This window comes from Epinephelus lanceolatus, chromosome 14 (genome assembly GCF_041903045.1).
Source record: "Epinephelus lanceolatus isolate andai-2023 chromosome 14, ASM4190304v1, whole genome shotgun sequence".
Classification (NCBI taxonomy): domain Eukaryota; kingdom Metazoa; phylum Chordata; class Actinopteri; order Perciformes; family Serranidae; genus Epinephelus; species Epinephelus lanceolatus.
In genome coordinates this window covers 27,952,165-27,979,866 of record NC_135747.1, presented here as the reverse complement: position 1 = coordinate 27,979,866, position 27,702 = coordinate 27,952,165, and the positions used below count along the sequence as shown (strand labels likewise).

General features: G+C 39.9%; 2 protein-coding genes across 4 annotated transcripts in view; one reads left to right on the top strand and one right to left on the bottom strand.

The window, feature by feature from the left end:
- Nucleotides 1-18,743, bottom strand: part of sytl5 (synaptotagmin-like 5) — a 67,790-nt gene extending 49,047 nt beyond the window's left edge. For all 3 annotated transcript variants that reach the window (XM_033617514.2, XM_033617518.2, XM_033617517.2), the window contains exon 1: nucleotides 18,592-18,743. The gene's annotated coding sequence lies outside the window, so the exon portion shown is untranslated. The remainder of the gene's footprint in view (nucleotides 1-18,591) is intronic.
- Nucleotides 18,744-21,085: 2,342 nt separating this feature from the next.
- dynlt3 (dynein light chain Tctex-type 3) lies at nucleotides 21,086-26,571 on the top strand. Its single transcript, XM_033616446.2, has 5 exons — nucleotides 21,086-21,206; nucleotides 23,844-23,885; nucleotides 23,970-24,093; nucleotides 24,210-24,287; nucleotides 25,452-26,571. Exons 1-5 carry the CDS (start codon nucleotides 21,180-21,182, stop codon nucleotides 25,526-25,528), a joined length of 348 nt encoding a protein of 115 aa, XP_033472337.1. The 5' UTR covers nucleotides 21,086-21,179; the 3' UTR covers nucleotides 25,529-26,571.
- The last annotated feature ends 1,131 nt before the right edge of the window (nucleotides 26,572-27,702 follow it).

Genomic DNA, 27,702 nt, shown 5'->3' with positions numbered 1-27,702 from the left:
TGAGATCCAAATGTACCCAGAGCAAGCTGGATTAGATGGGTCACAAATAAGATGTCCCCCAGGAGGAGCTGAAAAACGTCACTGGGGAGAGGGACGTCTGGGGTGCTTTTGCTCAGCCTGCTGCCCCCGGGACCTCGACCCGGATAAGCAGATGAAAATGGATGGACAAATATGAAGGCCCATCACTGTCTAAAATATAAAACACATATCAACAGGGGAACAGACTTCAGCACCAGCAAAGAAACCTGAAATCTCCAACACAGCGGACTTGTCAGTACAGAGAGCAGAGTTAGCATTAGTAGAGTAAAGGTTTTGGCAGCAAATATGGTAGAGCAGGGTATTTAGTGATGTATTTTCTGTCACAGAGCAAAACATGAAAGTCTCTTAAGCTTGTGTTAACCACAGACCTTATTTCAGGCGTCTAACCAAAAACCAATTAAAAAACCCACTGACTTCCAGACGAGGAAACGTCCCAGAATGCCAACTCATTTCCGTGTTTTAGGACTCATTCCTACACCAACTCTATTTCCTCCTCCACTGCATTTCAGAGTTGTTCACATTTCGTTGTTTCTAGTTTGAGTTCGAACACCACTGTTATTTCAAGCAATTCCTACCCAGCCATGACTAACAGTTAAAATGCTGCCCTTACAGCCATGGGGCACATGTGTCAGTGCCACCGTAACATTACAACTCTCACAGGAGCTGTCACCAGTAATGACCTATCAAGCCTGCAGGCCACCACAGCTCCCTGCAGGGCTCAATGGAGCAGAAAATAGGAAAAACAAACCAACAGAGTTAGTGCCCCTAAAAAACCTTATCTAGAGCTTCTCTCAGCTGTGCTCTCATAAACTCCCCGTGCTCCTCCTTTCGCTTCCTGCTCCTTTCACCTCCAATGAACTCTCCTACATCAGTCTTATCTGAATGCTGCCTCATTGTCCTTGTATTGATGGGTTGTTTGTGTCATTTCACCCACTAATTAGGAGGAAAGGGCAGCGTGGGCTCAGGAAGAGGCTGCCCTCCTCCAAACAAACCAGCAGAGAGGAAGTGCTGAGCCAGAGACGGAAAATGGATGATTTGATTTGGTAAGTGCTGCTGGGCGTGACTGGAAGAATAAAAACTACCAGAAAGAGAAAGGCAGATTTACAGGGAGAAAGGGCAAGAAAGTTAAATCAGGTGTTCAGTGATGTCTTCAGTACAAGTTAAATGTTTTGACCTTGAAACCTTTTTTCATGCCTCTGGGAGACACAGCACATCTTAAAACAAACCTCAACATCTGAGAAATAAAAAAGGGAAAGACATCTCTCCTCGTACAGCAGTACTGTGACCGCTGCTGCATTCAGCTTATATTTTGGAAAATTGCTTAATTATTCAATGCTGTGTTATAAAACATGCTCATGTACCAAAAAAAAAGCTGTTACGTTTAAAATTGCAGCACAAAAGATAAAAAAAGAACTCAGACCATTTCTTGAGCTGTGATGTCTAAATCTAGCTGAGAGCAGAGAGTTTTGACTCTAAACATAACTTCCAGATTTTGCAGCCTTTATTTCACAAAATGCAGAGAACACCAAGACTAACAAACACCACACAAACAAATGTCACACAACGATGATTCTAAAATGAGTCCACTGTGACTAATTTGGGGTTAAAATTGGGTTTAATCTGTTCAGTGACTTCCTGGAAAGAGAATGTGCAGCCATGCTAGCGGCTCTGATTAAGTCATGTTGGTGTTTTGAGCTGAATACTAACACACTCACTATGACTTTGCTAACAAGCTGATGTTTGGCAGGTATTATGTTTACCATGTTCACCATCTTGTTATAGTATGTTAGCATGCTTACATTGCTAATTAGCACTAAAGTATAGCTGAAGCTGATGGGAATGTTGTTATTTTTGTAGGTGTTTGGTCATAAACTGAAGCGCTGGACAGTCACTTGAAGTCGCTATGACCATGAGCAGTATGTGTTACTGGGACTCCCACACAAGGTTTTCTGGGTAACATAGTATGTGTGTAAACGAGCTAAGGGATACACAGCTGAGGAGCTGCATGCTGGTCTGTTTATTTTAGACTGTGCTAATGTTCGATAAACAGTCGAGTTCAAGAGCATGAGTCAGTGAACTTCATGACAACGGGATCATGCATTCATTTATGTGCATGCGTGCATGTATCTGTATGTCTGCCTCTCTACAACTAATCTCGCTAACTACTGCACCCATCAGCCTAATATTTTGTGTCCACGTTTATGACTGTTGAAGGACCTTCTGTCATGGCAGTGATTCACAAATGCCATTGACTGCTGACTCCTTACTCCTCTCAACCGGCCAGTGGGAGCCGCAAGTGATGATAGCAAAATGCATTCCTGATGTTGTGTCAAAGTCTGTTCCCCCACTGAGCAGTGTTTTCTTCCTCTTAATGCATAGCAACCCCCCCCCTCCCATTACAGATGGTAATTGGTTGAATATTAACTAAAGCAAAAATGCAAACTGAAATTATGAGGATGTCCTTCCTACTTTTTAACCTGTTTTTAAGGCCCTGTCTTGTATAAGGGTCCTATTCCAAAATCTCCTTTAGCATCTTAAACATTTGGGTTTATATAATGCTTACAGTACATGGTGCATATTCCCAATTAATTTGCTCCCAATCAAATTATATACAAAGTTTTGGTGGAGTGTCCCCTGGGGTTAATATGCCAGTGTACAGTAGTCTATGGTACAGCTAGACTCGACTTGCTTAGATGTGTTCTTTACTGGTTTTCTGTTAAAAAGACAAAAATTGTGGATAGAACCTGGAACCTGGTACTTTTTTCAAAAAGTATATTGACTCAGCAAGCTGAGTCAATATAAGAAGCTGGAGTTAGAGAATTGTGACTAGAATCGTTACTTGCGCGACACAGAAAATCCTGCTGCCATTTTTAAATAGTGAAGCTATTGGAAAACCGCGCCGTGGTCAATTAATGGTGTGAAGACATTCCTCTGTTTGACTGCCAATGAGAGGATCCAGCAAGAGAACATGCCTGTGTGTTTGTATTGTGCTGAAGATGATGCAGTGGGAAACAAAAAGTGAGCATAGGACCTAGTGCCAAAAGAGAGTTGACCATGAAGTGGAAATTGGGCCTAAGTGCATAACTCCGGTCATGCCTGTGGAAAGCATTCAACCACTCTGCTGTAAAAGTGTGTAAATAAAGTCAATGATAGCTAAACCTGCTGCACCCTTAATAACATCACGTCCTCTTTGCATGGAGGATAAACCTGAGTACAAACAGCAAAGGAAAATCATGTAATACAGACATTATCTTCGCAACGTAACACAGAGCTGACACACATTTTCTCTTTGTCAGCCTGCACTGCAGCAAAAATCCACATTATTCAAATCCACTATGACTCTTCTACCTCTCCATCCCCACCTGCAGTTTCCTCAATGCCTCCTCAATAAAATCAGCTTGTATCGTAATGTGATTAATTGCACGCAGGACAAAAGCTTTCGCTTCTCCCTCAATCTTCAGCGTAATCAACTCGTTCCACGCCTGCAGTGTGAAATTTCCTTTGCCATGAACAGCAGTGAAACAGTCCAGATTTCAAGCCACAGTCTGCCATCTACGCCACAGATCTGGCACTGTTTAGTCTTATGATAGAAACTGTGAGACGGTTCAAGTGAAGACAGTCTGGTTGTTGGATAAACACGCACATATTCAGCATAGAGTGTCTGAAATCTCTCTCTAGAAAAAAAAAAAAAAAAGATGTAGGGAAACAGATCGTTAAGGAATTCCAACAACAGAAAAAACTAAGACGGATGATGTGTGATCTTTTATGATATGCATCTTTGAGGAAAACTCTTCCACAGCATGTTAAAGATTTCCATGTCGTTACTACGAGCGCTTAAAGAACACGAGATGAGAGGGGTTTGGATCCAGGCTGGATCTCATTAACCCAGTTTCAGTCGTGGCCTCTGCGCTGCTTCTTCACAGAGAGGAAGAGAGATGTTGAGGTTATAAACAGCTCCCTCTCCTTTCACTAACGTGGCTGAATATTTCATAGCACTCATTCCTGTTTAAATACTGCCTGCCTGCCACATTTTACTGCACTTTGTCTTTTCGATGCACCACCGGCTAATGGAAAGAAGGGAATCTTTTGAAAGTGCTTGTGTGTGTACAGAGCAGTGTTACCATTAATCAGAAGTGCATGTGTAATTTAAACCCGAGTGGACGCTAATGGATTATGATTTTCTTTTGAGATTAGCCTTGTGTCATTTCAGTTTTATTGCAGTGTATGTGGGTACATTAGTGTAACACCGAAGACGCAGACGCACAATGAAACTCAGTGTTTGGGGGACAGATAAGTGTTTGGGCTGGCTGAGCCTCCAGGACAGATCGATGAGAAAAGATCTTGCAGCAAAGACGTGTGCTGTTGTTTTAGGCAGGTGAGCATATGGTTCGCTGCACCAAAGATCCACTTGTCATCCCTTTAAGAAGCCGAGCCGAGCGAGTTTATTTGCTAATGATCATTTTAGTGAGTTTCAGGTGGCCATGACATTCACACAAACACAGAACTTATGAAACTAAAACTTTAAACAAGTTCAGTTATACCATGCAGCAACCCACACATTTCAAGTTGAATCCTGGCTGTGAGCCACAACAACCGAATCTGTAAAATAATCAGGAGCCAATATTTGGAGCGCACAACATTTTGACAGAAAGGGCATCCTAACAATTACTGAATTCTCACATCCTTGTACTGCTTCAACAACTTGCACTTTGCAATTAGCTGCATCTTTGTTGTCACATTCTGATAAGGCTTTATAAGGACATGGTAATGGCTGTATTAATGGTTAATTGATTGTATTGTGACTGTATAAGCCATCAATAAGAACAATTTTATGTTTACCACGTTGTGAAAATTCTACTCTTGGCTGGTGTATAAAAATGGTTGGTAGTCTAAATATAAATACCCATCAAGTCTGCAACATATAAATGATAATAAGTCATTAATGACGTTGATGATCACTGAGGAACAAAGCCGTCCTGTAACGTCTGCATGATACATGGCCTTTTGCCCTTATAGTTTAACGGCACTTGGCTGCGTAGGGGGGAAACGCAGTGGTACAGGAATATAAGGCAGCGAGAGTCTGAGTAAGGTGGGCGGGGTGGTGGATGGGTCCAACAAACATGACCCTCACCTGGGAAAGTGCCGTTCACGTTCCGTAAGAATATAAAGCCAAACTATGTTCTTTTTTCCTACACCCAACCACGTGTTTTTGTTGCCTAAACCCAACTATGTGCATCAGTTGTTGGAGGAAAGAAAACATCAATACTCACTGTTGTATTGACACAGTGTGTTTATTTTGAAAGAGACTGTATGTAAACAGTAAATTTCCTGTGAAAACGAAGTATATTTTGAAAGAAGACAATGCATGTAACAGGCAGAATGTCAACAACCAACACACCCATGGCACCGGGTTGGTTTTAGGTGGAGCTTAAGGAGGATCAAATTGTGTGATTGAATTTAATCAATGGATAATTACGTGGCTGGATTATTTGGAAGGGAGTAGGCTGATGCCAAATTGGTGAGTAAAGATGGATAGCTTTTATACCTTTGCATTGTGTAGATCTACAAAGAGCTTAAATGTGTCCTGTTCATAAATGACAGGACATCGAATAAAATCATTATTGTGTGGGACTTTTATTCCCAGCATTAAAACTGTAAAAATCCAGCAAAGCAGATGATCACAGGACAGCTTCAAGAGACAACTATTGTGGGGAGAATCTGCCTGAAAACCTGACATGACATGAACACCACTAAAGAGCCTTGCGGTAAAATCAGCTGTTCCCGGGACAAAGTCACATTCTTTATCACCAGAAAAATGTCAGGATAATTGCTTTCTGAGAAAATTATCTCTGATGTAGGGTTAAAAATGAAAAGTTTGTTGTGCATTTATGGCTGGAGCGCACTGAGTGCTCCTCCCAGGCTCAAAGTAATTATGAGTTAATCGTCGTTTAGATTATCTGAAATGAATTTTACACACATTGCAAGTACAAGGCAGATCAAAAGCACACATTACCTTCACTTTGCCTGTGGGGTACTCCACGCAAAAGGCTCATGGCCGTACCCACATGATCAGTAAAAGGTACACTGGCCACAATTGGGGCCCCATTCTGCCATTAACTATTGTTTATATAAAGTCCAGTCGGTGCCAATTAATCCGCCAAACCGATGAATCAGTTGACCTCTAGTTATATAATTATTAGCTCACGATTATAGTTATTCTAGTGCACTACTTTTCATAGGTCTACGTACAAACAGTGCATGAGAAAAGCCTGAATATAAGGCTGCCACCAGTAGCGGGTTAGCTTAGCTTAGCATAAATGAATGAATGACTATATTTTGAGCAAAACAAAGAATAAAAACCAAAAAAAAACATCAACAGACATGATCAAAAAGGAGTAGGAAGAAGTGTACACTTAAATAATCCTACTCCCCTTACTATTTATCTCTCATTTAAAAATTAAATTGTCAAGAATAAAAACTGAAAACAGGGGAAACAACGAGCCTGGCTCTGTCCAAAGGCAACAAAATGCACCCACCAGCCCCTCTAAAGCTAACTACTGAACAATTCATATCTCCTTTGTTTAATCTGTACAAAAATAGAAGCGTAAAATCGACAATTCACCTCTTTAAACTGGGTTATGTGACTTCCTGAGTACAATGACTAACCCTGCAGAGTCACAACAAGCAGATTCAAACACTGATCACAGGCCAGATGGCTCTTTCAATCAGGTACAAAATGCACCTCGACCAGAGGAAATAAAGAGCCAGTAAGAGGTGAACTGCTTCAGAGGTCTGGTACAGTTTGTACAGACACTGTGTCTCAGTGGTAAGAACCAACGCAGTGAATACATTTCAACATGGACTTTGCCCTGTACAACAAATATGGGTGAGGTTGACAGGAAATTCTACTGAAACTGATGATTAATGCTCAAGATTATGTGATTAAAATGTGTATGACACCAAGAGCGGCATTCCTTGAATTGATAAGAGAACAAAACATCGTCGAATACCTCATTGGAAGATAAACTTGGCTCTGCCTTCATGAACTTAACCTCTCATTCGCCTCTCACCTACTGCAGTTTATCATCTCCCCATACAGCCTAACTGCATCATCACAGTATTTCTGATTTATACATATCATGTTTTAAAAGTCTAGTGTGTAACAAATAAATTATGTTTTAAAAAGTTGTGCCTGTATAGAAATAAAAAGTATATTCCCATCATCCCATTGGTCTCAGCTATACTTTGTGTGTGCTGCTTATTAGCACGTTAGCATGCTAACATGTTCAACTATGATTGTGAACATGGATTGTTAACAGTATACATGCTAAGCATCAGCATTGTTGTAATTTTTATCTTAACATGTCACTCATAGAGCCACTAGCATGACTGCCGACTCTTAGTCTTGTTTATCTTTTCTGATTCATAAAACAATATTAACTCAAGGTCCAATTACAATAGCTCCACTGCTGCATGTCATGGTTGAATGCTGTGGAAAAAGTAAGTGGAGCTTGACTTAGGACTACTTTGTCAAACTACGTTTCCAAAATTCAAGAATGACCCTTCAAGCTAAAATCCAATTGATTTTCATTTATTTATGGTAAATCTGTAAAATAAGAACATTTCTAAATAATATTCCTTTAAATGTTATCATTTTGTTTACTTTGAATTTAAAATTAATCAAGTTCCTACTCCAAGCTTGGTGGTTTTAATGTTTAAACATAACCATGAGGCAGCCATGTCATTACATCTGTCCTTAATCTGTTCAAATATATTTATTGATTAAAAACCTTGATGTGCACGACTTGCAAACAGTGAATCTAATTAATGCCAGTGTTTGACGTATGCTCTGCTTTGTTGACTCTTCCACACCGCACACTCTGGTCAACGTGCTGGTGCTGTGGAAAAAAAGAAAACGAAATAATGATGTAATTTGAAATAATAAGGGTTTATTTTGAGCGTGTGTGCATCCACACATTTTTTTGATTTGCAGGGTGAAGTGTCCCATCATCCCATCACAGCCCACCGTCCCCGTCAGAGGTTCAGTTCAACATCACAGAGCGCCCACAGTGCATGACATGTGTCCATACACATTAGAGGCTGAGGGAGGGTGACACAGAGGCATCGCCCCCTGACCGGCAATCTATTACCCAACTGAGTCATTCCTCTCTGCGCTGCCTCCAAATTACATCTCTGCTTTTTGAGGTGCTTTTTTTCCTGCCCTCCCACATCTGCAGTGTCGGTGTGTGGATGGGCTTCCACTGATTGCCTCGTTGCTGCTTTGATTGAACGGGGACGCGATGCATCTCTGAGGCCGCATGGGGCTATAGGCTGCATACCAAACGGGGTATGCACTAGAGAGCCATGGATAAAGGGAAGCATCAGTGAGTGGGAGGGAGGGAAACCCCGTACAACACGACACTACAGGGATCAGACGTTATTGAATGCAGCAGCACAGACAAGATTTGTTGCAGTAGCTCAGGTCATCAGCAGTTAATCTGGATATAATTATGCAGTTTGTAGTAGGTTTAGATAATATTCAATGTGGCCCACATTTATAATGCTAATATTTCTTTCTACTGTATTTTATGTTACCTGTTTTACTTAGTTTATCTTACATTTATTGTTAACCTATGAGGCATTTGTGTTACCTTTACTCCCTATATTTGCTACTTACATTCTTATGTTGTTGGTTTTTTTTTTTATCTTATCTTATCTCATCTTTTCTTATCCTATCTTATCTATACACTGTAGTACCATTCAAGTTTTGCGCATAACTCTCAAAGGCAGAAAATCTCCATCACAGTTACCCTGTCCATTATTAGTGAGAACAGGGAGTGGATAGGATTTATGTGAGAGGCAGAGGAGGTGCCAACAATACGGCCCTATAAAGGCAGAAAGCTGTAACTACTGAGGCAGTAAAGTAAAGAAAAGGTCATTTAAAGTTCTCAGAATGGTCTGAAAGCTTACATCCTACATATAACTGAAGCAACGCAATCATTTTTGGATTTTTAGGCTTCATAATGTTTCAAAATTGCAGTGCCTGCCAACAAAATGTAGTCTACTCTTATAACATACACTTTAACAAGTTCGTTTGTAGGGATTACATGCCTTTAATATGTGTTTTTGTGTAATATGTGTTTTTTCCATACTGCTATTTATACTTAAATCAATTTAATCAATTAATCTATTATTTCATGCAATTAAATATTTTTATTAAGGTAGCTCAAACACATCAAATCACATGAACTTCACAGAGTCAAAATATTGCTGCTCTGCTAATCAAGTCACCATTAACCCTTTTTTTTTTTCTTTACCCAACTGCTTTATTTAATTATGTAGAATAATGAACCGAAGATGTTAACTTATCAAAATTGTTAATTTTCAGTTACAGGTAACAGCTGGGGTACGATCAGTTTAGATTTAGCTTTGGCTAGGTATGGCTACATCGCTACACCAACTAGCTTCCACTTATCATGCTCTTGAATTAGCTGTGTGCTAGTTTGCTAACAAATATTTATCTGGTTAGGCTTGGTTTTTAGCTCATTTCTGTAACTGCTGCAATTTAATAAATTAATCTATTAACATTTTATTGTGTTTAGATAGCTGAACCAAACCAAACTGCATGCGCTTCACCAGGGTTAAGATCTAAGATGGCACTTACTGCTACTCTGCTAAGCTAGTTGCCGTTAGCAGAATGTTAGCCGCTTTTATTTTTTTCCTTTAGCCACTGCTTAGAAAAGCATGTACAATGAACTGAATCAACAAGATGTTTATATATAAAAGTCATCATTTTCAGTTACAGGGCACAGATAAATTAGTGTAAGATCAGGATGTAAATTTAGATTTAGCTTTAACTAACTATGACTCCGTAACCACACTAGCTAACGTCCACTTAATGTAGCGCCACTGAGTTTAGCTGTGTAGTTTGATGTTCCTCTGTGAGTTAGGCTTGGTTTTTAGCTCAGTTTTGGAATTACAATTACTGTAATTACTGAAATTTAGCAAATTAATCTACTTTTATAAGACGTTTAAATATTCTATTTAGGTTGCTTAACCACAGCAAATTGCATGAAGAGTACCACCAACTGCCACCTAAGCCAGTTACCGTTAGCAGAAGGTTAGCTTTTTTTCCTTCAACCACTGCTTAATAAAAGCATGTAGAATAAAGTGAATTTACAAGATACTGATTTATTAATTCCATAATTTTCAGTTACAGGGAACAGATAAATTAGGGAAAGAGTATGGAAATTGAGATTTAGCTTTAGCTAGCAATGACCCCCATCACCACGCTAGCTAACTTCCAATTAATACAGTGCTCTTAGCTGTGTAGTTTGCAGTTTCTCCGGGAGACAGGCTTTGTTTTTAGCTCAGTTTATGAATTACTGCAATTTATCAAATTAATCTACTTTATAAGACATTTTAATGTTCTTTTTAGGTAGTTTAACCCATAGATATATATACATAGATGCCGCACCCTGGCTTGTGGGATGCGTCAATACCACCGCCATCTTGCCTAGGTGCTCTGACGGGTTCAGACCCATGTCAGACTCAGCAAAAATGCCACATTTTTGCTCTGCATTTGGGTGTACGAACGAAAGAAGTGTTAAAACCAAGCAGAAGGGAATGACATTCCACAGGTAAGAAGTTGTTTTACAATATTTTACTGTTACGAACATGTTTAATTTTTTTTTTTTTTAAATTTTATATACTTTATTAATCCCCGGGGGGAAATTCAATTTTTCACTCTGTTTGTCAATTACACACAGGTCCGAACACACACATGCACAAACAGGACCTATACATGCACTAAGTGGAGAGATTTCAGAGTGGGGCTGCCCATGACAGGTGCTCCGAGCGGTTGGGGGGTTCGGTGCCTTGCTCAGGGGCACCTCGGCAGTGCCCAGGAGGTGAACTGGCACCTCTCCAGCTACCAGTCCACGCTCCATATTTTGGTCCGGACGGGGACTTGAACAGGCGACCCTCCGGTTCCCAACCCAAGTCCCTATGGACTGAGCTACTGCTGCCCCCAAATGAGATATATATCTCAAAAAGTGATCCTTCTTTTAAGCTAATCAAGTAAAGTAACTGTCCTGATCTGGTCCTAATGCCAAATTAAGCTAACGCTATGTCACACAACTTAAAGAAAAAAGGTTAACATTTATATAATATTACTTATAAAGTTATGATGCTTTGTCAAACAGCTATGTCGGTGTATGTGTTATTCCAAATTGTCAACTATCGGTTTCATGGCACCAACGTGACATAACGCAGTATAACGTTAGTAGTTAACTTGTGGCCTGAATTGTAACTACAAATTATGTGGAACTGCATTTTTCTGACACACTTATTTTGTGTGTATTTTCCCAAAAAACACAGATAGGAGACGGGCATGGGTAGCAGCAGTGAGGAGAAAGGACTTGACTGTCATCACTCCTCAGTCATCTGCAGCTGTCACTTCAGACCTGAGGACTTCGACAGGACTGGGCAGACTCCTAAAAATAATACTAGCTACTGTACACTGTATTTTTTGTAAATATGACCTAATAATGTAAACAGTTCTGTGTCCAGGCTCCCATGAGCACTGTGGTGTTATACTATGAAATTAAAGCAAAATTTTGTGTAAACATGCAGCTCTAAGTCATTTATTTTCACTTGTACAAAACCAACATTTGTTAATCAGAATCTGCACTGCAGCTCGGCACAACCCTGCTGATACACTATTTTTTGCACATTGTGTGAAATGTGAATAAACATTTATAGTCAAAATTAATAATTAAATGACATCATGGTGGGCATTGTACATCTAGTAAGAAAAAAGAATATTTATTACATGGGGAAAGTTTAGTTTAAATGTGTTGTAGAACTATTACTGTTACTTTATCTTCATAAGATCAAATATTTTGGTATGAACAACTGCATTTTTTATTTAACCAAGTATCCTGTATCATATCTACATGTCTGACAATTGTAGCAAACCAAACCGCATGAAAATCGGTTGAGAATTCAGCGAGTAATGATGATTTTAATCATAAATAATCTCCTGCCTCAATAGACATACAGTCAGGTCCATAATTATTTGGACAATGATACAGTTGTCGTCATTTTGGCTCTGTACACCACCACAATGGGTTTTAAATGAAACAATGAATACCTGCTTCAAGTGCAGACTCTCAGCTTTCATTTAAGGCTTTTTTCAAAAATGTAGTATGAACCGTGTAGGAATTACAACCATTTCTTCACACAGTCCCCCGACTTTAAGGGCTCATAAGTATTTGGACAAACTAACATAATCATTAATTAAACAGTCAGTTTTAATACTTGGTTGCAAATCCTTTACAGTCAATGACTGCCTGAAGTGTTGGACACATAGGCATCATCAGATGCTGGGTTTCTTCCCTGGTGATGCTCTGCCAGCCCTTTACTGCAGCCGTCTGCACTTCCTGCTTGTGTTTTGGGTGTTTTGCCCTCAGTTTTGGCTTCAGCAAGAGAAACGAATGCTCAATTGGATTCAGGTCAGATGATATGACTTGGCCATTGCAGAACATTCCACTTCTTTGCCTTAAAAATGTCTTTGGTTGCTTTTGCAATATCCTTCAGGTCATTGTCCAACTGCACTGTGAAGCATTGTCCAAAGAGTTTTGAAGCATTTGGTTGAATCTGAGCAGATAATGTAGCCCAAAACACTTCAGCTTTCATCCTGCTGCTCTTGTAAGCAAGACAAGACTTCACTAGAATAAATACAGAGGGTTTATCACAAGATGCAAACCATTGGTTAGCCTTAAAAATGGAAGGCCAGATTAGAGTTTGTCAAAAACCATCTAAAAAGCCTGTACAGTTGTGGGGCTACATTATCTGCTCAGATTCAACCAAATGCTTCAAAACTCATTGGACGATGATTCACAGCGCAGATGGACATTGACCTGAAGCATACTGCAAAAGCAACCAAAGACATTTTTAAGGCAAAGAAGTGGAATGTTCTGCAGTGGCCAAGTCATATCATCTGACCTGAATCCAATTGAGCATGCGTTTCTCTTGCTGAAGCCAAAACTGAGGGCAAAACACCCAAAACACAAGCAGGAAGTGCAGACGGCTGCAGTAAAGGGCTGGCAGAGCATCACCAGGGAAGAAACCCAGCATCTGATGATGCCTATGTGTCCAACACTTCAGGCAGTCATTGACTGTAAAGGATTTGCAACCAAGTATTAAAACTGACTGTTTAATTGATGATTATGTTAGTTTGTCCAAATACTTATGAGCCCTTAAAGTTGGGGGACTGTGTGAAGAAATGGTTGTCGTTCCTACACGGTTCATACTACATTTTTGAAAAAAGCCTTAAATGAAAGCTGAGAGTCTGCACTTGAAGCAGGTATTCATTGTTTCATTTAAAACCCATTGTGGTGGTGTACAGAGCCAAAATGACGACAACTGTATCATTGTCCAAATAATTATGGACCTGACTGTACATACATTAGGCAGCGCGGCTCCACCTGGGCAAGATGGCGGCCGTGTTGACGTATCGCTCCAATGAGGAGCACCGTTGAATGCGGCATCTACGTATACAGTACAGGCCAAAAGTTTGGACACACCTTCTCATTCAATGCGTTTTCTTTATTTTCATGACTATTTACATTGTAGATTCTCACTGAAGGCATCAAAACTATGAATGAACACATGTGGAGTTATGTACTTAACAAAAAAAGGTGAAATAACTGAAAACATGTTTTATATTCTAGTTTCTTCAAAATAGCCACCCTTTGCTCTGATTACTGCTTTGCACACTCTTGGCATTCTCTCCATGAGCTTCAAGAGGTAGTCACCTGAAATGGTTTCCACTTCACAGGTGTGCCTTATCAGGGTTAATTAGTGGAATTTCTTGCTTTATCAATGGGGTTGGGACCATCAGTTGTGTTGTGCAGAAGTCAGGTTAATACACAGCCGACAGCCCTATTGGACAACTGTTAAAATTCATATTATGGCAAGAACCAATCAGCTAACTAAAGAAAAACGAGTGGCCATCATTACTTTAAGAAATGAAGGTCAGTCAGTCCGGAAAATTGCAAAAACTTCAAATGTGTCCCCAAGTGGAGTCGCAAAAACCATCAAGCGCTACAACGAAACTGGCACACATGAGGACCGACCCAGGAAAGGAAGACCAAGAGTCACCTCTGCTTCTGAGGATAAGTTCATCCGAGTCACCAGCCTCAGAAATCGCAAGTTAACAGCAGCTCAGATCAGAGACCAGATGAATGCCACACAGAGTTCTAGCAGCAGACCCATCTCTAGAACAACTGTTAAGAGGAGACTGCGCCAATCAGGCCTTCATGGTCAAATAGCTGCTAGGAAACCACTGCTAAGGAGAGGCAACAAGCAGAAGAGATTTGTTTGGGCCAAGAAACACAAGGAATGGACATTAGACCAGTGGAAATCTGTGCTTTGGTCTGATGAGTCCAAATTTGAGATCTTTGGTTCCAACCGCCGTGTCTTTGTGAGACGCAGAAAAGGTGAACGGATGGATTCCACATGCCTGGTTCCCACTGTGAAGCATGGAGGAGGAGGTGTGATGGTGTGGGGGTGTTTTGCTGGTGACACTGTTGGGGATTTATTCAAAATTGAAGGCACACTGAACCAGCATGGCTACCACAGCATCCTGCAGCGACATGCCATCCCATCCGGTTTGCGTTTAGTTGGACCATCATTTATTTTTCAACAGGACAATGACCCCAAACACACCTCCAGGCTGTGTAAGGGCTATTTGACCAAGAAGGAGAGTGATGGAGTGCTGCGGCAGATGACCTGGCCTCCACAGTCACCAGACCTGAACCCAATCCAGATGGTTTGGGGTGAGCTGGACCGCAGAGTGAAGGCAAAGGGGCCAACAAGTGCTAAACACCTCTGGGAACTCCTTCAAGACTGTTGGAAAACCATTTCAGGTGACTACCTCTTGAAGCTCATGGAGAGAATGCCAAGAGTGTGCAAAGCAGTAATCAGAGCAAAGGGTGGCTATTTTGAAGAAACTAGAATATAAAACATGTTTTCAGTTATTTCACCTTTTTTTGTTAAGTACATAACTCCACATGTGTTCATTCATAGTTTTGATGCCTTCAGTGAGAATCTACAATGTAAATAGTCATGAAAATAAAGAAAACGCATTGAATGAGAAGGTGTGTCCAAACTTTTGGCCTGTACTGTATATATCTATGAGTTTAACCACGCCAAATCGCATGAACCTCACCAAGGAGATGGTAGTTCCTGCTACTCTGCTAAGCTAGTTACCGTTAGCAGGAGTTTAGCTGTTTGTTTTTTTTCCTCTTTAGCCACTGCTTCATTCAGTTATTAAGAACAATGAACTAAATGCCCAGGACTTTGGTTTATTAACATTTAGATTTTTCAGTTAAAGGTAAAAGTTAGGGTAATATCGACGTAAATCTAGATTTAGCTTTAGCTAGCTATAGCTACATCACCACATAGCTTCCTCTTAATATAGCTTAGCGCTCCTGATATAGCTATACAGTTTTACTGTTTCTCTGTGACAAAGTGCATTTTTTATTGGTAATTACTGCAAATTGGGCATGCTTTTTAATGCAAATAATACATTTATAGTATAATAATTATCTTTTGGACATCTTTGGACTATCATCTCTGCACACTGCACATTCTCTAATATTTAACATTGTGAATGTTTGTATGCTCCTGTTGGAAACTGTATTCTCAGATTCTGCTCTTAACTCAGTTTTGACCAAATATGTAGTCACACTGTTTGGTTTTATAGGTCAGAGTACATCAGTCTGGCACCATGAGCTGCAGCCTGTCACCATACCATGATAATACATACATGTGTGAATGCATGCAAGCATACACTCCACCATGCACGCACGCACACACACACACACACACACACACACACACACACACACAGATATACACATTTCTACAGCGTCTTGCCAGATCTTGGAGAGGCAGCCCTCTAATGCTGTGTGACTGCACTCCCCGGGGCTTCTTTCTGCTCCGCTGGATGAGCTGCCTGCACAGAGAGAAATCAGGGAATCCCTTCCTTCCCTGGCTTCTCTCCTCCCTTATTCACCCATTTATTCCCCCTCCAGCAGCCTTGTGTGCAAGCTGTATAAAAGCTCGGTTATCATTAAGGAGCCATTCTCCCCGTGACAATGATAAAACAGCCTCAGCAGATACTGCATCTGCGGCTCACAGGAGCCAAATGAACCAATTTAAGGAAGCGTCACTATGACAAATTACAGTAATGCGGGATGTCTTACGCAGCAAATGCTTGTTGTTCATGAAAAAGAAAAACAGCAATGTAAAATTTGTCAGGGTGGATGTTTCTTTTCGGGGGAAAGCTCGTACTGAATGAAGCTTCAGGAGGCTGCTTATTTTAATATAACATCCACTTACAGGGCTTCATAATGAACCTAATGATAATGTATGAACTCGTGGGTGTTATTTTAACTCATTAGCACAGCTTTGTTTTAATTTACAGTACAGCTGTTTTCAGTTAAACACACAGATCTGATGGCTGATAGGAAACACTGGTTAAATATTGTCTGTGGCTTCTTCGACACTTTGGCCAGCAGCCACCCTTGTCTGACAGGTCTAATGGCCACTCTGATGAGTTGAATTGGCCTTTTCAGACCACACTGGCTGCTTGAACTGGACAATGAAAATGCAACACTTGCTGCCAAATAACAACAGTAAACAACACAAAACCATGATGCTGAATTAGTCAGTCAGTCCGCGTTTTAACCTGAGATTCGATACATCTGAATATAACCATGTGACATGTAATTTAGTGCCAAAACATGTCGTTTTATTAACAGAACGATGATTTTAAAGCCAATACATAGACATTTTGGGAGCTTACTTGCTCTCCAGAGTTAGAGAGGATCGATGCTGGACAGGTCTCAGAGTGGTATTGATCTTTTCATCTGTCGGAGACAAAGCAAATAAACGTTTTTCCCCAAAATGTCGAACTGTTCCTTTAGGTCATCTATCAAGTTGAAAATGCGAAAACATTGGCTCTTGAATGTGAGGATTTGCCTCTTTTCTCTCACTTCTATCAACATACAGAAAATCATTGAGATTTAGTCTTGTGGTTGAGTAAACCATGCAATTTTAAGTGTCATTTTCCACAATTTTCAGACATTAAAGATTTATAATGGAGTCAGAGCTCAGAAGATGAATTATTAATAAATTTGTGCCAGAATTTACTGCTTTTGTTTGTTTTATTTGATAGTAAATTGAATATATTTCAGTATTAGACTGTTGTGATAGTCTTTTCCCACCGTTTTCTGACATTTTAAAGACCAAATGATGAATTGACTGATCAAAAAACATTTTCAGAGTCATTTATAACGTGTTAAAATCAGTCAGAAATCATAAATTGACTGAACAACAAAAACTAATCAGCCCTTGAACCCAAATGTTATTCATACATCCAAGGTTTGGTTACAACTTTGGGGGTGACACTTAATGTCCTGCATTCTAGTGAATTCTATGCACCGATTTATGACGTAAATGTCTTTAATTTATGTTTCTGAAAAGATGCACATGTTCTAAACGCTGACAGGACGTGTCCCCTGCGTCCCCGTGACATCTACTCCTTTGTTTACATTCTGCATGCACCATGTATTCCAGGCCCAAACCATCCTGTCAGGATTTCTGATGAATAGAGGCTTCAACTCCAGCTGCTGACAACATCTTAGCATCTTCAAAAAAAAGCTTTGCATTTTTTAAAACTGGATCTCACATCTCTGCTGTGAGTGGCAGCATCAAACGCAAGCATAACACCAACTAATCTGGGGCAAAAGAAGCACCTTTGAGTTGTAATAAGATCAGCACCTTGTGAACATTCTGCCAGATATCTATCCAAAACCAGCCTAGCAGACATACAGCAGCATCACTGTATGTCACCCCCTGGATAAAAAGCCCTGGGATATCCTGGTGACGCCACATGAAACTACCAGACGAGGTCATCATTTATTAACAGCTGACATATTACTAGCCTATAGGACAATTAAAATGATTCACCTCAGGTCACACCTGTGAGAAAGCCTCTCAGTTTAAGGTAAAGTCAAACCAGGTGATCAAAACCACTCCTGCCCCTCCATATCATGACATGATAGGTTTCACATCTCAGTCAGCAGTTTAATGAATAAAACATATTCTCAGCAGATGGATCCAGCTGAGTTGACTGCAGGTTAATGTGCCGTCGAAACCTGCGGAGGCTCCAACAAGACACAAGAAAAGGCGCTTTTTGCTGCATTGCACCTGACGCGCTCAACTTTACCCGGGGAAGTGGGGCTGTCTGGTCCCGCTGATGTGTGACTAATCCTCCGAGGTCGTGGTCGTGATGGTGGACAGACAGACACCCCCCCCTCACACCCCCCAGGAAACACAAGGAAAGGATAGAATAACATATCATGACCAGCTGGGGGACAAGCAGGCAGCGGCTGACTGTGCCATATGCCACAGGAAACGCGGTGGCGGTGTGGTGTCCCGGTGTGTTGCCGGCTGACCTGCAGAGCGGCGGTGTCTTACCTGGTAGCTGCGGACACGGAGGCGGGGAGCCGGCGAGGGGAGCACGGCAGGCTGGGAGAGTCCGTCCCGGGATCAGAGCACCGTACGTGAGAGAGTCGGTGCGTCTCGGCACCGTCTGAAGGCTGAGCTCCACAGCCAGGGTGTTCCCGACAGGAGGGGGCGTGGTGTGTGTGTGTGTGTGTGTGTGTGTGTGTGTGTGTGTGTGTCAGGCATGCACGCAATCCTCACAGAATAAGCTTATTTCTGACAATGCGACAGTTGTTCCAGCAAACTAAGACTCCTGTTGTTTTAATGAAAAACACTTAATGACCTAATTAAAGTGGGTCATATTTTATACACTGCAGCACTGGGCTCAAGATAGGTTGAGGGAAACTCCTTATTGTCACCAGCAGGACATTTTATATTATGGATTTCCCTGCTGAGATCCAGTGGGAGTCTGTATTTCTGAGTTTATGGCCAGAGCTCTGCTGCAGAGTGACAGTTTATTTCATAGCCAGGTGTAGCTGGAAGAAATGAGCTGGTCATTTTGGACAAACAGGGCTGTGAAAAGAGCTGAAGATATGGGGGAAACACGAATAAAAGAAAATAATAATAAAAGGATCTTATTCCATTATCAGAACAGATTCTTTAGACGTTGATAATAATGTGTCTGTCTTTATTGTGACCTGTTTTCTTGCTTTTACTTTGGCACATTTTTGTTTTTATGTATGTTGCTCTCTGTGTTGCAGACTATCAGGCAATGTAGTTTAATGATGTCCTGCACAACACATCTTATCTTATGTTCCCTTTTTTTGTAATCATTGCATGCATTATTTAAATATTTGTTAGGGTGACAAGGTCCAAAAACTGCTTTTGGCTAACTATGGTACATTTATTACAGTCATTATTCATTAGTCCACTGTTCATGCTAAATAAATAACACATAAAATCAATAAATATAAATGTCCATCACATCGTGTTATATCATTACATCATGATAGGTGCTGAACCTTTACTCAAAAGAACACGTGCAACATATTATCACAAGTGGAAAACCATTTTACATGTGAAAATTTCCCATTTTAACAGCAAGTAGAAACAACTATAAACAGTAAAACTTCAATTAAAAGTCGAGTTCCAATTAAATGCCCAGTCACAGCCACACATTTTGACAAATAAAGGCCTGTCTCAATTAGAGGCTTGGTTTGGTTGCCAAGCAGTTCATTTTTAAAGAATTTCTATGGATATATAAAACAGGCTGCTGGCTACCCACTGGATTAGATTCTCCTCAGTTCAATAGTTCAGTTCATTTAGAAGACTGCAATTAATTCTGATTTACCAGCATGACGAAAAACAAATGGTGACTCCCTCCCCTGAAGCTGTCATAAAGTCAGAATATGTGTCCATTCCAAGATTACCTGGTTAGTTATTCATATTCCTTTAGTCTGGAAGGATCAAAAGAATCAATGTTTTTCATAAAAATGAATCCAAGTGGTAAGTACTGTTTTAACAGGATAAAGTGGTGTTGGGTCAGTGTGCCGGGTGCCGTTAATTTTTAAGTGCCTTAAAAAGAGTGTCATAACACTCTCTCTGGTGCCTTGTCTGTGAGAGCTAGATTGAATGAATGACTTGTCACTGATATGTTATTCAAATCTTATTTTTTATACAAGTAATATTCATACTGGTTTGAACAAATAATTTCATTGTGTTTTCAGATCTTTGCTGAGCAACCGATTCATGTGAAAGCAATTAAAGGCCTGTCCCATTGACTTCGGTGATTTATGCAAATAATAGCCTGAGCTACTAATTAAGTTTTTACAGAACACATATGACATCTTATGTAAAACACATGTCACAGGGCTATGAGATATTCATGGTATGATAACTATCTCAGAAAATAGTATCATGCTACTACAGAACTATTATTATCATCAGGTACAATGACCCTTAAAGAAATGAAAACAGGAGGGTTAATAAATGATTCGAATAAAAAATGATTTATTATTATGATTTAAGCTTAAAATCATTTGTATTAATGGAAGTATGTCTAAAAAGTCTCCCTTTTGAAAATAAGTAAAGATTATGTGACCAGCTGCATTGTTTTTCCAGTACTGTAGATACATGGTATGATAACCATACATTTTAATACCATGGTTTTCCTTGAAATTGGTATGCTGCTGCAACCTTACACAGGGCACACATTTATATAGGTACATATGGATGAGTTCTACAGTTTGTTGAAAATTAAATGAAACCGTATTCCACTTAAAGTCATGTGAAATACAGTTTTCAACATGTGTTTATATGGGTTTCCTGAGTTATAATAACGTCCTTATGAATCAGTCTGAAGCATAGTCTGAACTCAGTCCACAGCTGATAAATAAGGACAGTATTTTTACATGAACAAGTCGCCCTCTAATGTTGATGCTCGCCTGCAGTATCCAGTTTCAGCCACAGTGAGGCGACATAATAAAACCAGTCACCAGCCTCAGGAGGAGCAGTGACGTCTTGTCTGTGTTCTTTGACTCTGAGCGGCAGGAAGTAAACAGGAACAATAACTGAGCCGGTGATAATACAGCTAATACACCTCTGAATCAGCGTCAGTGACGATGGAGGAATATAACTCTGGAGATGAGGTGAAGTTGTTGAATTATATTTAATTTAAATATAGACAGCTCCGCATATTACAGAAAAAAGACGCCTTGGTTCGTTGACATTAGCTGTGCAAGCTAGCTTTAGTAGCTGAAGCTAACGGTTGTTAACATCGGGGTGTGGTCATTATATTAACTATATTATATTTATATTTACAATATTAGCAGCCTGTTAAGGTCAGAACCAGCAAATTACACTTACATCGATAAATAGCACATTTATTTTAGCACATATGTAAAGAAATGGACATAATAATAGTTCTCCCAACCCCTTATTAAAAAGAAAATATGCCATTAAATTAAATTATTTCTGATCCTGAATTCATGTGGTATTTTTAATACATAGATATTTTATCTCATTTCTGTCTGTAGTCAGTTGAGCCCGAGAAGTGCCATGGAAAAAAAGTGGTTAATTCTTGCGTTTGACTTATGTTCCCTCAAGATAGAAGTTGTTCCCTCGAGATATACAGTACAGGCCAAAAGTTTGGACACACCTTCTCATTCAATGCGTTTTCTTTATTTTCATGACTATTTACATTGTAGATTCTCACTGAAGGCATCAAAACTATGAATGAACACATGTGGAGTTATGTACTTAACAAAAAAAGGTGAAATAACTGAAAACATGTTTTATATTCTAGTTTCTTCAAAATAGCCACCCTTTGCTCTGATTACTGCTTTGCACACTCTTGGCATTCTCTCCATGAGCTTCAAGAGGTAGTTATTTCACCTTTTTTTGTTAAGTACATAACTCCACATGTGTTCATTCATAGTTTTGATGCCTTCAGTGAGAATCTACAATGTAAATAGTCATGAAAATAAAGAAAACACATTGAATGAGAAGGTGTGTCCAAACTTTTGGCCTGTACTGTAAATCATTCCCCCGAAATGTGAGTCATTCGCTTGAGATTTAATTTGTTCCCTCAAGATATAAGTCGTTCTCTGAGATATAAGTCGTTATCTTGACATAAGTTGTTCCCTCGAAATATAAGTTGTTCCCTCTAGGTGTAAGTTATTACCTCGAAATATAAGTTGCTCCCTCTAGGTGTAAGTTATTACCTCGAAATATAAGTTGTTCCCTCTAGGTGTAAGTTGTTACCTCAAGATACAAGTTGTTCACCCAAGATAAGTCGTTCCCTCAAGATACAAGTCGTTCCCCAGAGATACGTCATTATCTTGACATATAAGTCGTTTCCCCGAGCTGTTCCCTCAAGATATAAGTTGTTCTCCCAAGATTTAAGTTGTTACCTTGAGATTTAAGTCGTTTCCTCGAGATATAAGTCATTTCCCCAAGATATAAATCGTTTCCCAGAGATATAAGTCGTTTCCACGAGATATAAGTTGTTTCCCCGAGATATAAGTCGTTTCCCAGAGATATAAATCGTTTCCCCGAGATATAAGTCGTTTCCTCGAGATATAAGTCGTTTCCCCGAGATATAAGTCGTTCCCCTGAGGTAAAAGTTGTCCCCTCAAGAATATAAATTGTTCTCCCAAGATTTAAGTTGTGTCCTTGAGATAGAAGTCGTTTCCTTGTTTTGGTTCATTCGTGAGATAAGTGTAACATTACAGAGAACCAGCACAACAGACCAGCTTGTCTTCAAGGGTGAAGTTAGTGAAATATTTGATGTCTGCCTTTTTTCGCGGCTGATATCTTCAACAGCTGTGTACCAGAGCTGCATTTTCTCCCAGTTTTTCAATATGTTGGAAAGCTAATTTAGGCAGATATTTAACAACTTGAAATAATCAAAAATGACAAGGCAGTTAAGAACGCAATGAGCTGAATGTCTTTCCAATGCGCCTGTGACTAGGCGTAGTTAGGGACCGTCCTAAAAGTGCAAAATGACCCATTTCAATATTCAATAACTTTTTTGTTTTTCAACATAGAAATATCAAGCCACCGCAATTTCAGAGAGTGACAGCATATTTCAGCACTTCTCATAGTGTGAATTTGTAAAATAGATCGATAAATAATTAAAAAATGTAGCAAATCATAAACAACCTATTTCATTAATTGTGCACATCTCAAGGTTGTGATGTCAGTAGTTGCTCATTTGTGAATACACTGATGTCACATCACATGCCATGTCTCTGTGACATCTTTTACAACTTTCACAGCTGTTAGTTTGTTGAAAAAGCCAGTAGCAAATCTCTCAATGTAATGAGCTTTTGCTTTGATATGTATGCATAATTCAAGGTTGTAATTTCAATAGCTTGCTCATTTAAGCACATAGATTAACCAAAATGAGGGAATTAATCAAACAATCTCGAGGCCACACATTAGTAAAGTGAGGCCTCACAGAAGCATCTCAAGCAGTCGATTTAGTAAAACGTGGCCTTGATTTATTTATCTTTTTCTCTCCATTGTCTTGTTACCTGTTATTCATTGATTTACTGTTTTGTATTGTCATGCTCTGCATTACGTTTTTATCTATTGAAAAACTATTGAATAATTTAATACACTTATTTAAGTCTGAAATTATTTCAGTTTTTTTAATGTCACCCACTGTGACATGCACAGTGACTGTTACAGAAAAAAAAACAGTCTATAAGTGTGTTTCTAAAACAACAGATGTCCTCACTAACCCTGTTTTTCCTTCTTCTTTAAAAACAAAATGACTGCAGGTTGTCTTCAACGCTGATGAGGTCCATATCTCAGTCAAAGAGGTACCTTTTCACTCCCTGAAACAATAAATATTTTATTGTAAATCCACTGTGTGGTGTGATGACGCCGGTGTGTTTTTTTCTCAGTGTATTGAAGGTGTCATCGGTGGAACAGATTACAACCAGAGTAAAGTGAACCAGTGGACGGCCAGTATAGTGGAGCACTGTCTGACTCACCTGGTGAAACAGGGACGGCCATTCAAATACATAGGTAAAACAACTGCCCTTCATCTTATATACCAACATGAGAGCTCAGGACGTAATGTTGACATGCAGAGGTTTTTATGTGACTGTGAGTAAAACCTCTCCCCGATATTTATTTTGCAGTAAACTGTGCGATCATGCAGAAGAGCGGCGCTGGTCTCCACACAGCCAACTCCTGCTACTGGGACACCGCCACTGATGGTGAGAGATGACTCATCATTTTTAAATTTGTCAATATGATACCCCAGTTTCAGTACAGATACAGATATGGTGTACCATTGGTGTACCATCTTACCTGACTTTCCGGTCTTAATCTGTGACTTTCTCCTAAAATTACGAGTTTAATTTAATAGATTTATGAGTTTTTTTACTTAAACATGGCACTAATCGTCCTCCATATGCACTATATAAACTGCATTAAAACACAGGCTTATAACATTGTCAGATTTCATAAATTGCTCTCACATTGTCACAGTGTCCTCAACACTGCCAACATTTCGGGTAGAGCTAAAAACAATGATTATTTTCATATTGAGTAATCTGTCGTTTATAATTATTGTTTTTGTTTTTTTTTGATGAATTGATTAGTTCTTTAAATTCCCAGAGCCCATACTCATGTCCTCAACCTGCCTGTGTTGTCTGATTAAGGGCCCTGACACTCCTAATCCCACTGTCAGCTGTTAGTCAGTATTGAGCCATTGGTGAGCGTCTGTCACCATGGTTTTTGTGGTGTGTCCTACACCGTTAGCGCTTGTCAGTCCTTGTCAGCTGTTTTTTGGATGATGCAGCATGTTGAATTGGTGTTGGAGCCTGTGGAACAGCTCAGAGCACGAGAAGAGAAACGGAAACAAGGATCAAACACATGGCTAAAGTCAAAAACCAACAGACATTTAACTCACAATGACACAAAACAGAGAAAGGCAGATCATTTTCAGGTTTCAGAGACTTCACGCAGAAAATATGAGAATTTTTTGCATTGCACATCTGTCTGTCCTGGGAGAGGGATCCCTCCTCACTTGCTCTTTCTGAATATTTTTCTCCCTGTTAAAGTTTTTTTTTCTTGGTTTTTCCTGATCTGTGGTGAGGGTCCAACAACAGAGGGATATTGTGTGCTGTAATGCCCTCTGAGGCACATTGTGATTTGTGATATTGGGCTTTATAAATTGAATTGAATTGAATAGTATCATATATTGTGGCAGTATAATACTTATTTTTTAAAAAAACAACTTCTGACAATTCAGTTTTATTAATGGTTCCAGCTCTAATTGTTGGCTCTGATGAGCTTTATTGAATAACTTGTGGGGAAACATGCTTTATAAATAACATCATACAGAGTAATTTCTCCTGCTTGTTCGTGTCTTTCAGGGAGCTCCACAGTGAGGTGGGAGAATCGCACCATGTACTGTGTGGTCAGTGTGTTTGCTGTTGCCGTGGCACTGTGAGCCGCTGTCTCTCTCTCCTCACATCTTTATATCTGAAGCTTGAAACGGTGCCGTGACCAAGAAGCCATGACGATCCTCTGATGATACCCCTCTGTATGTACCAGTAGCTTATTTCTCTCCTCAGGCTCGAACAACACAACGTCAGTAAGAGCTTGTGAGGCGACAGCCTGCTGTTAGTGTGAGAAAATGCTGCTTTGTAGGGACCAAGGCCAGAATTCAACCCTGAAGCAGAACATGGTAAAAGAAGTTACATCTCAAACATCACATGCTCTTTGGTCCGCAGATGTTCAGAAGTGAAAACTCATTTTTTTCTCCATATGCCCCAGGTGTTGTAATCTGTGCATAATGTAAAACTTGATTAGTTTTTTTGCCATGCTAACGGCAAGACTTTGGGGCTGGCAGTGTGTCTGTCCAGACTGAAGCTTCTCAACTATTGGATGGTTTGTCATAAAATTTGTGACACACATTGAAGCCCCTGGCAGTATAGGTTATAGTAAATTTGGTGATCCAGCATTTTGGTTTATGATCAAATACCTGCAGATCTAACATCATTCCCAGCAGCCTCAGCTGTACTTTGTGTTAGCATGCTAACACGCTAAACTAAGATGGTGTACATGGTAGTCATTGTAGCTGCTAAACATAAGCATGTTAGCCTTGACATTAGCATTTAGCTCAAAGCACTGCAGTGTCTAAGTACAGCCTCACAGAGCTGCTAGCATGGCTGTTGTCTTTATTTGTCTCCTTCAGTACATTCCCAAATAAAACAGTTGATGTAGTTTGGTATTTAGGAAAAGTCTGACTGTTTTAGTATCTACCTGACTACTTGTATAAAGTGTCTCTAATAGTCGACATTAATGTTTTAATGACTGGTCTGTATCTGTGCAGATGTGAAAGTGTGTATTTCCAGGATGTTGGAGTTTAATGTTAAGAACTGTTGAGACTAATGCACTTTTTCTACCTTTTCTTCTGTAGAAATCCTTGAATTGTTCTGTAAGACTGAGTTCATGAAGGTTGTTTAATAAATTAATTTATTGGAACATAAATATTGCAGTCTTTGAATGTGTTAATAATCCAGTTTTTGCATCTGAGTGAGATTTGATCTCTACAATCCTAGATGTTATTTGAGGGCCACATTATTGTACTTCATTAAAAGTAAACTAAACACTGAAAAAAATAGGTGTAAAAAAACATTTTAATTAACTGAAATTAAAGAAAATAAACAGAAAAAGGAAATTAAGTGAAACAATGTTGTGGACTTTAAAACTAAAATAAAAAAATATCCATATACAGGAAATATCTCGAGGTTTAGTCTCTGTCAATTTGGTCAAATTTGTCAACACATCAAGCACGAGGAGGCGTTGGTGCTTGTTTATTGAGACTGGGATGTCTACATGAATGTAGCCTCGCGTCACCAGGCTCTTCAAGAGAAGAAGAGAAGAGCCTGGTGTCTATTCACTCTGAATTTTGTCAGGATTCTGGTTCCGGTCTAGGGAGCGGATGCGGTATTCACCAAATTCACCAAACTAAAAGTGTTCACCATAGTAAAACTTTAAATTCTGGCGCACCATCGATTTGGGGTGATGAGGGGCGTAAGAAAATTGATTAACTTAATGGCTTGGGGCTTTTCTTGTAAATTATATTCTTTGAAATTAAAAGTTTCACCGCATTTTTATTAGCTTGGTGCTTTTATTTTTACGGAAAGGCACATCCATCAAATTCCGGATCCTGTCTCTCTCGCCCTGGTTCCGTTTCCTTACCAAAACGGCCTCTAACGGCCCCAGACTAACATGAATGTGAGTCAGCTGCCTTCAGGTGTTGCGTTGGTATTGTAACACCTTCACTGAACTTTTTAAATCTTGCCCCTGACAAATATCCATCCATCCATCCATCCATCCATTTTCATCCACTTATCCGGGACGGGTCGCAGGGGCAGACATCCCTCTCCCCAGCAACACTTTCCAGCTCCTCCCGGGGAACTTCAAGGTGTTCCCAGGCCAGATGAGATATATAATCCCTCCAGAGTGTTCTGGGTCTGCATCCGGGGCCTCCTACCTGTGGGACATGCCTGGAAGACCTCCAATGGGAGGCGCCCGGGAGGCATACTGATCAGATGTCCGAACCACCTCAACTGACCCCTTTCAGCGTGAAGGAGCAGCGGCTCTACTCCGAGCTTA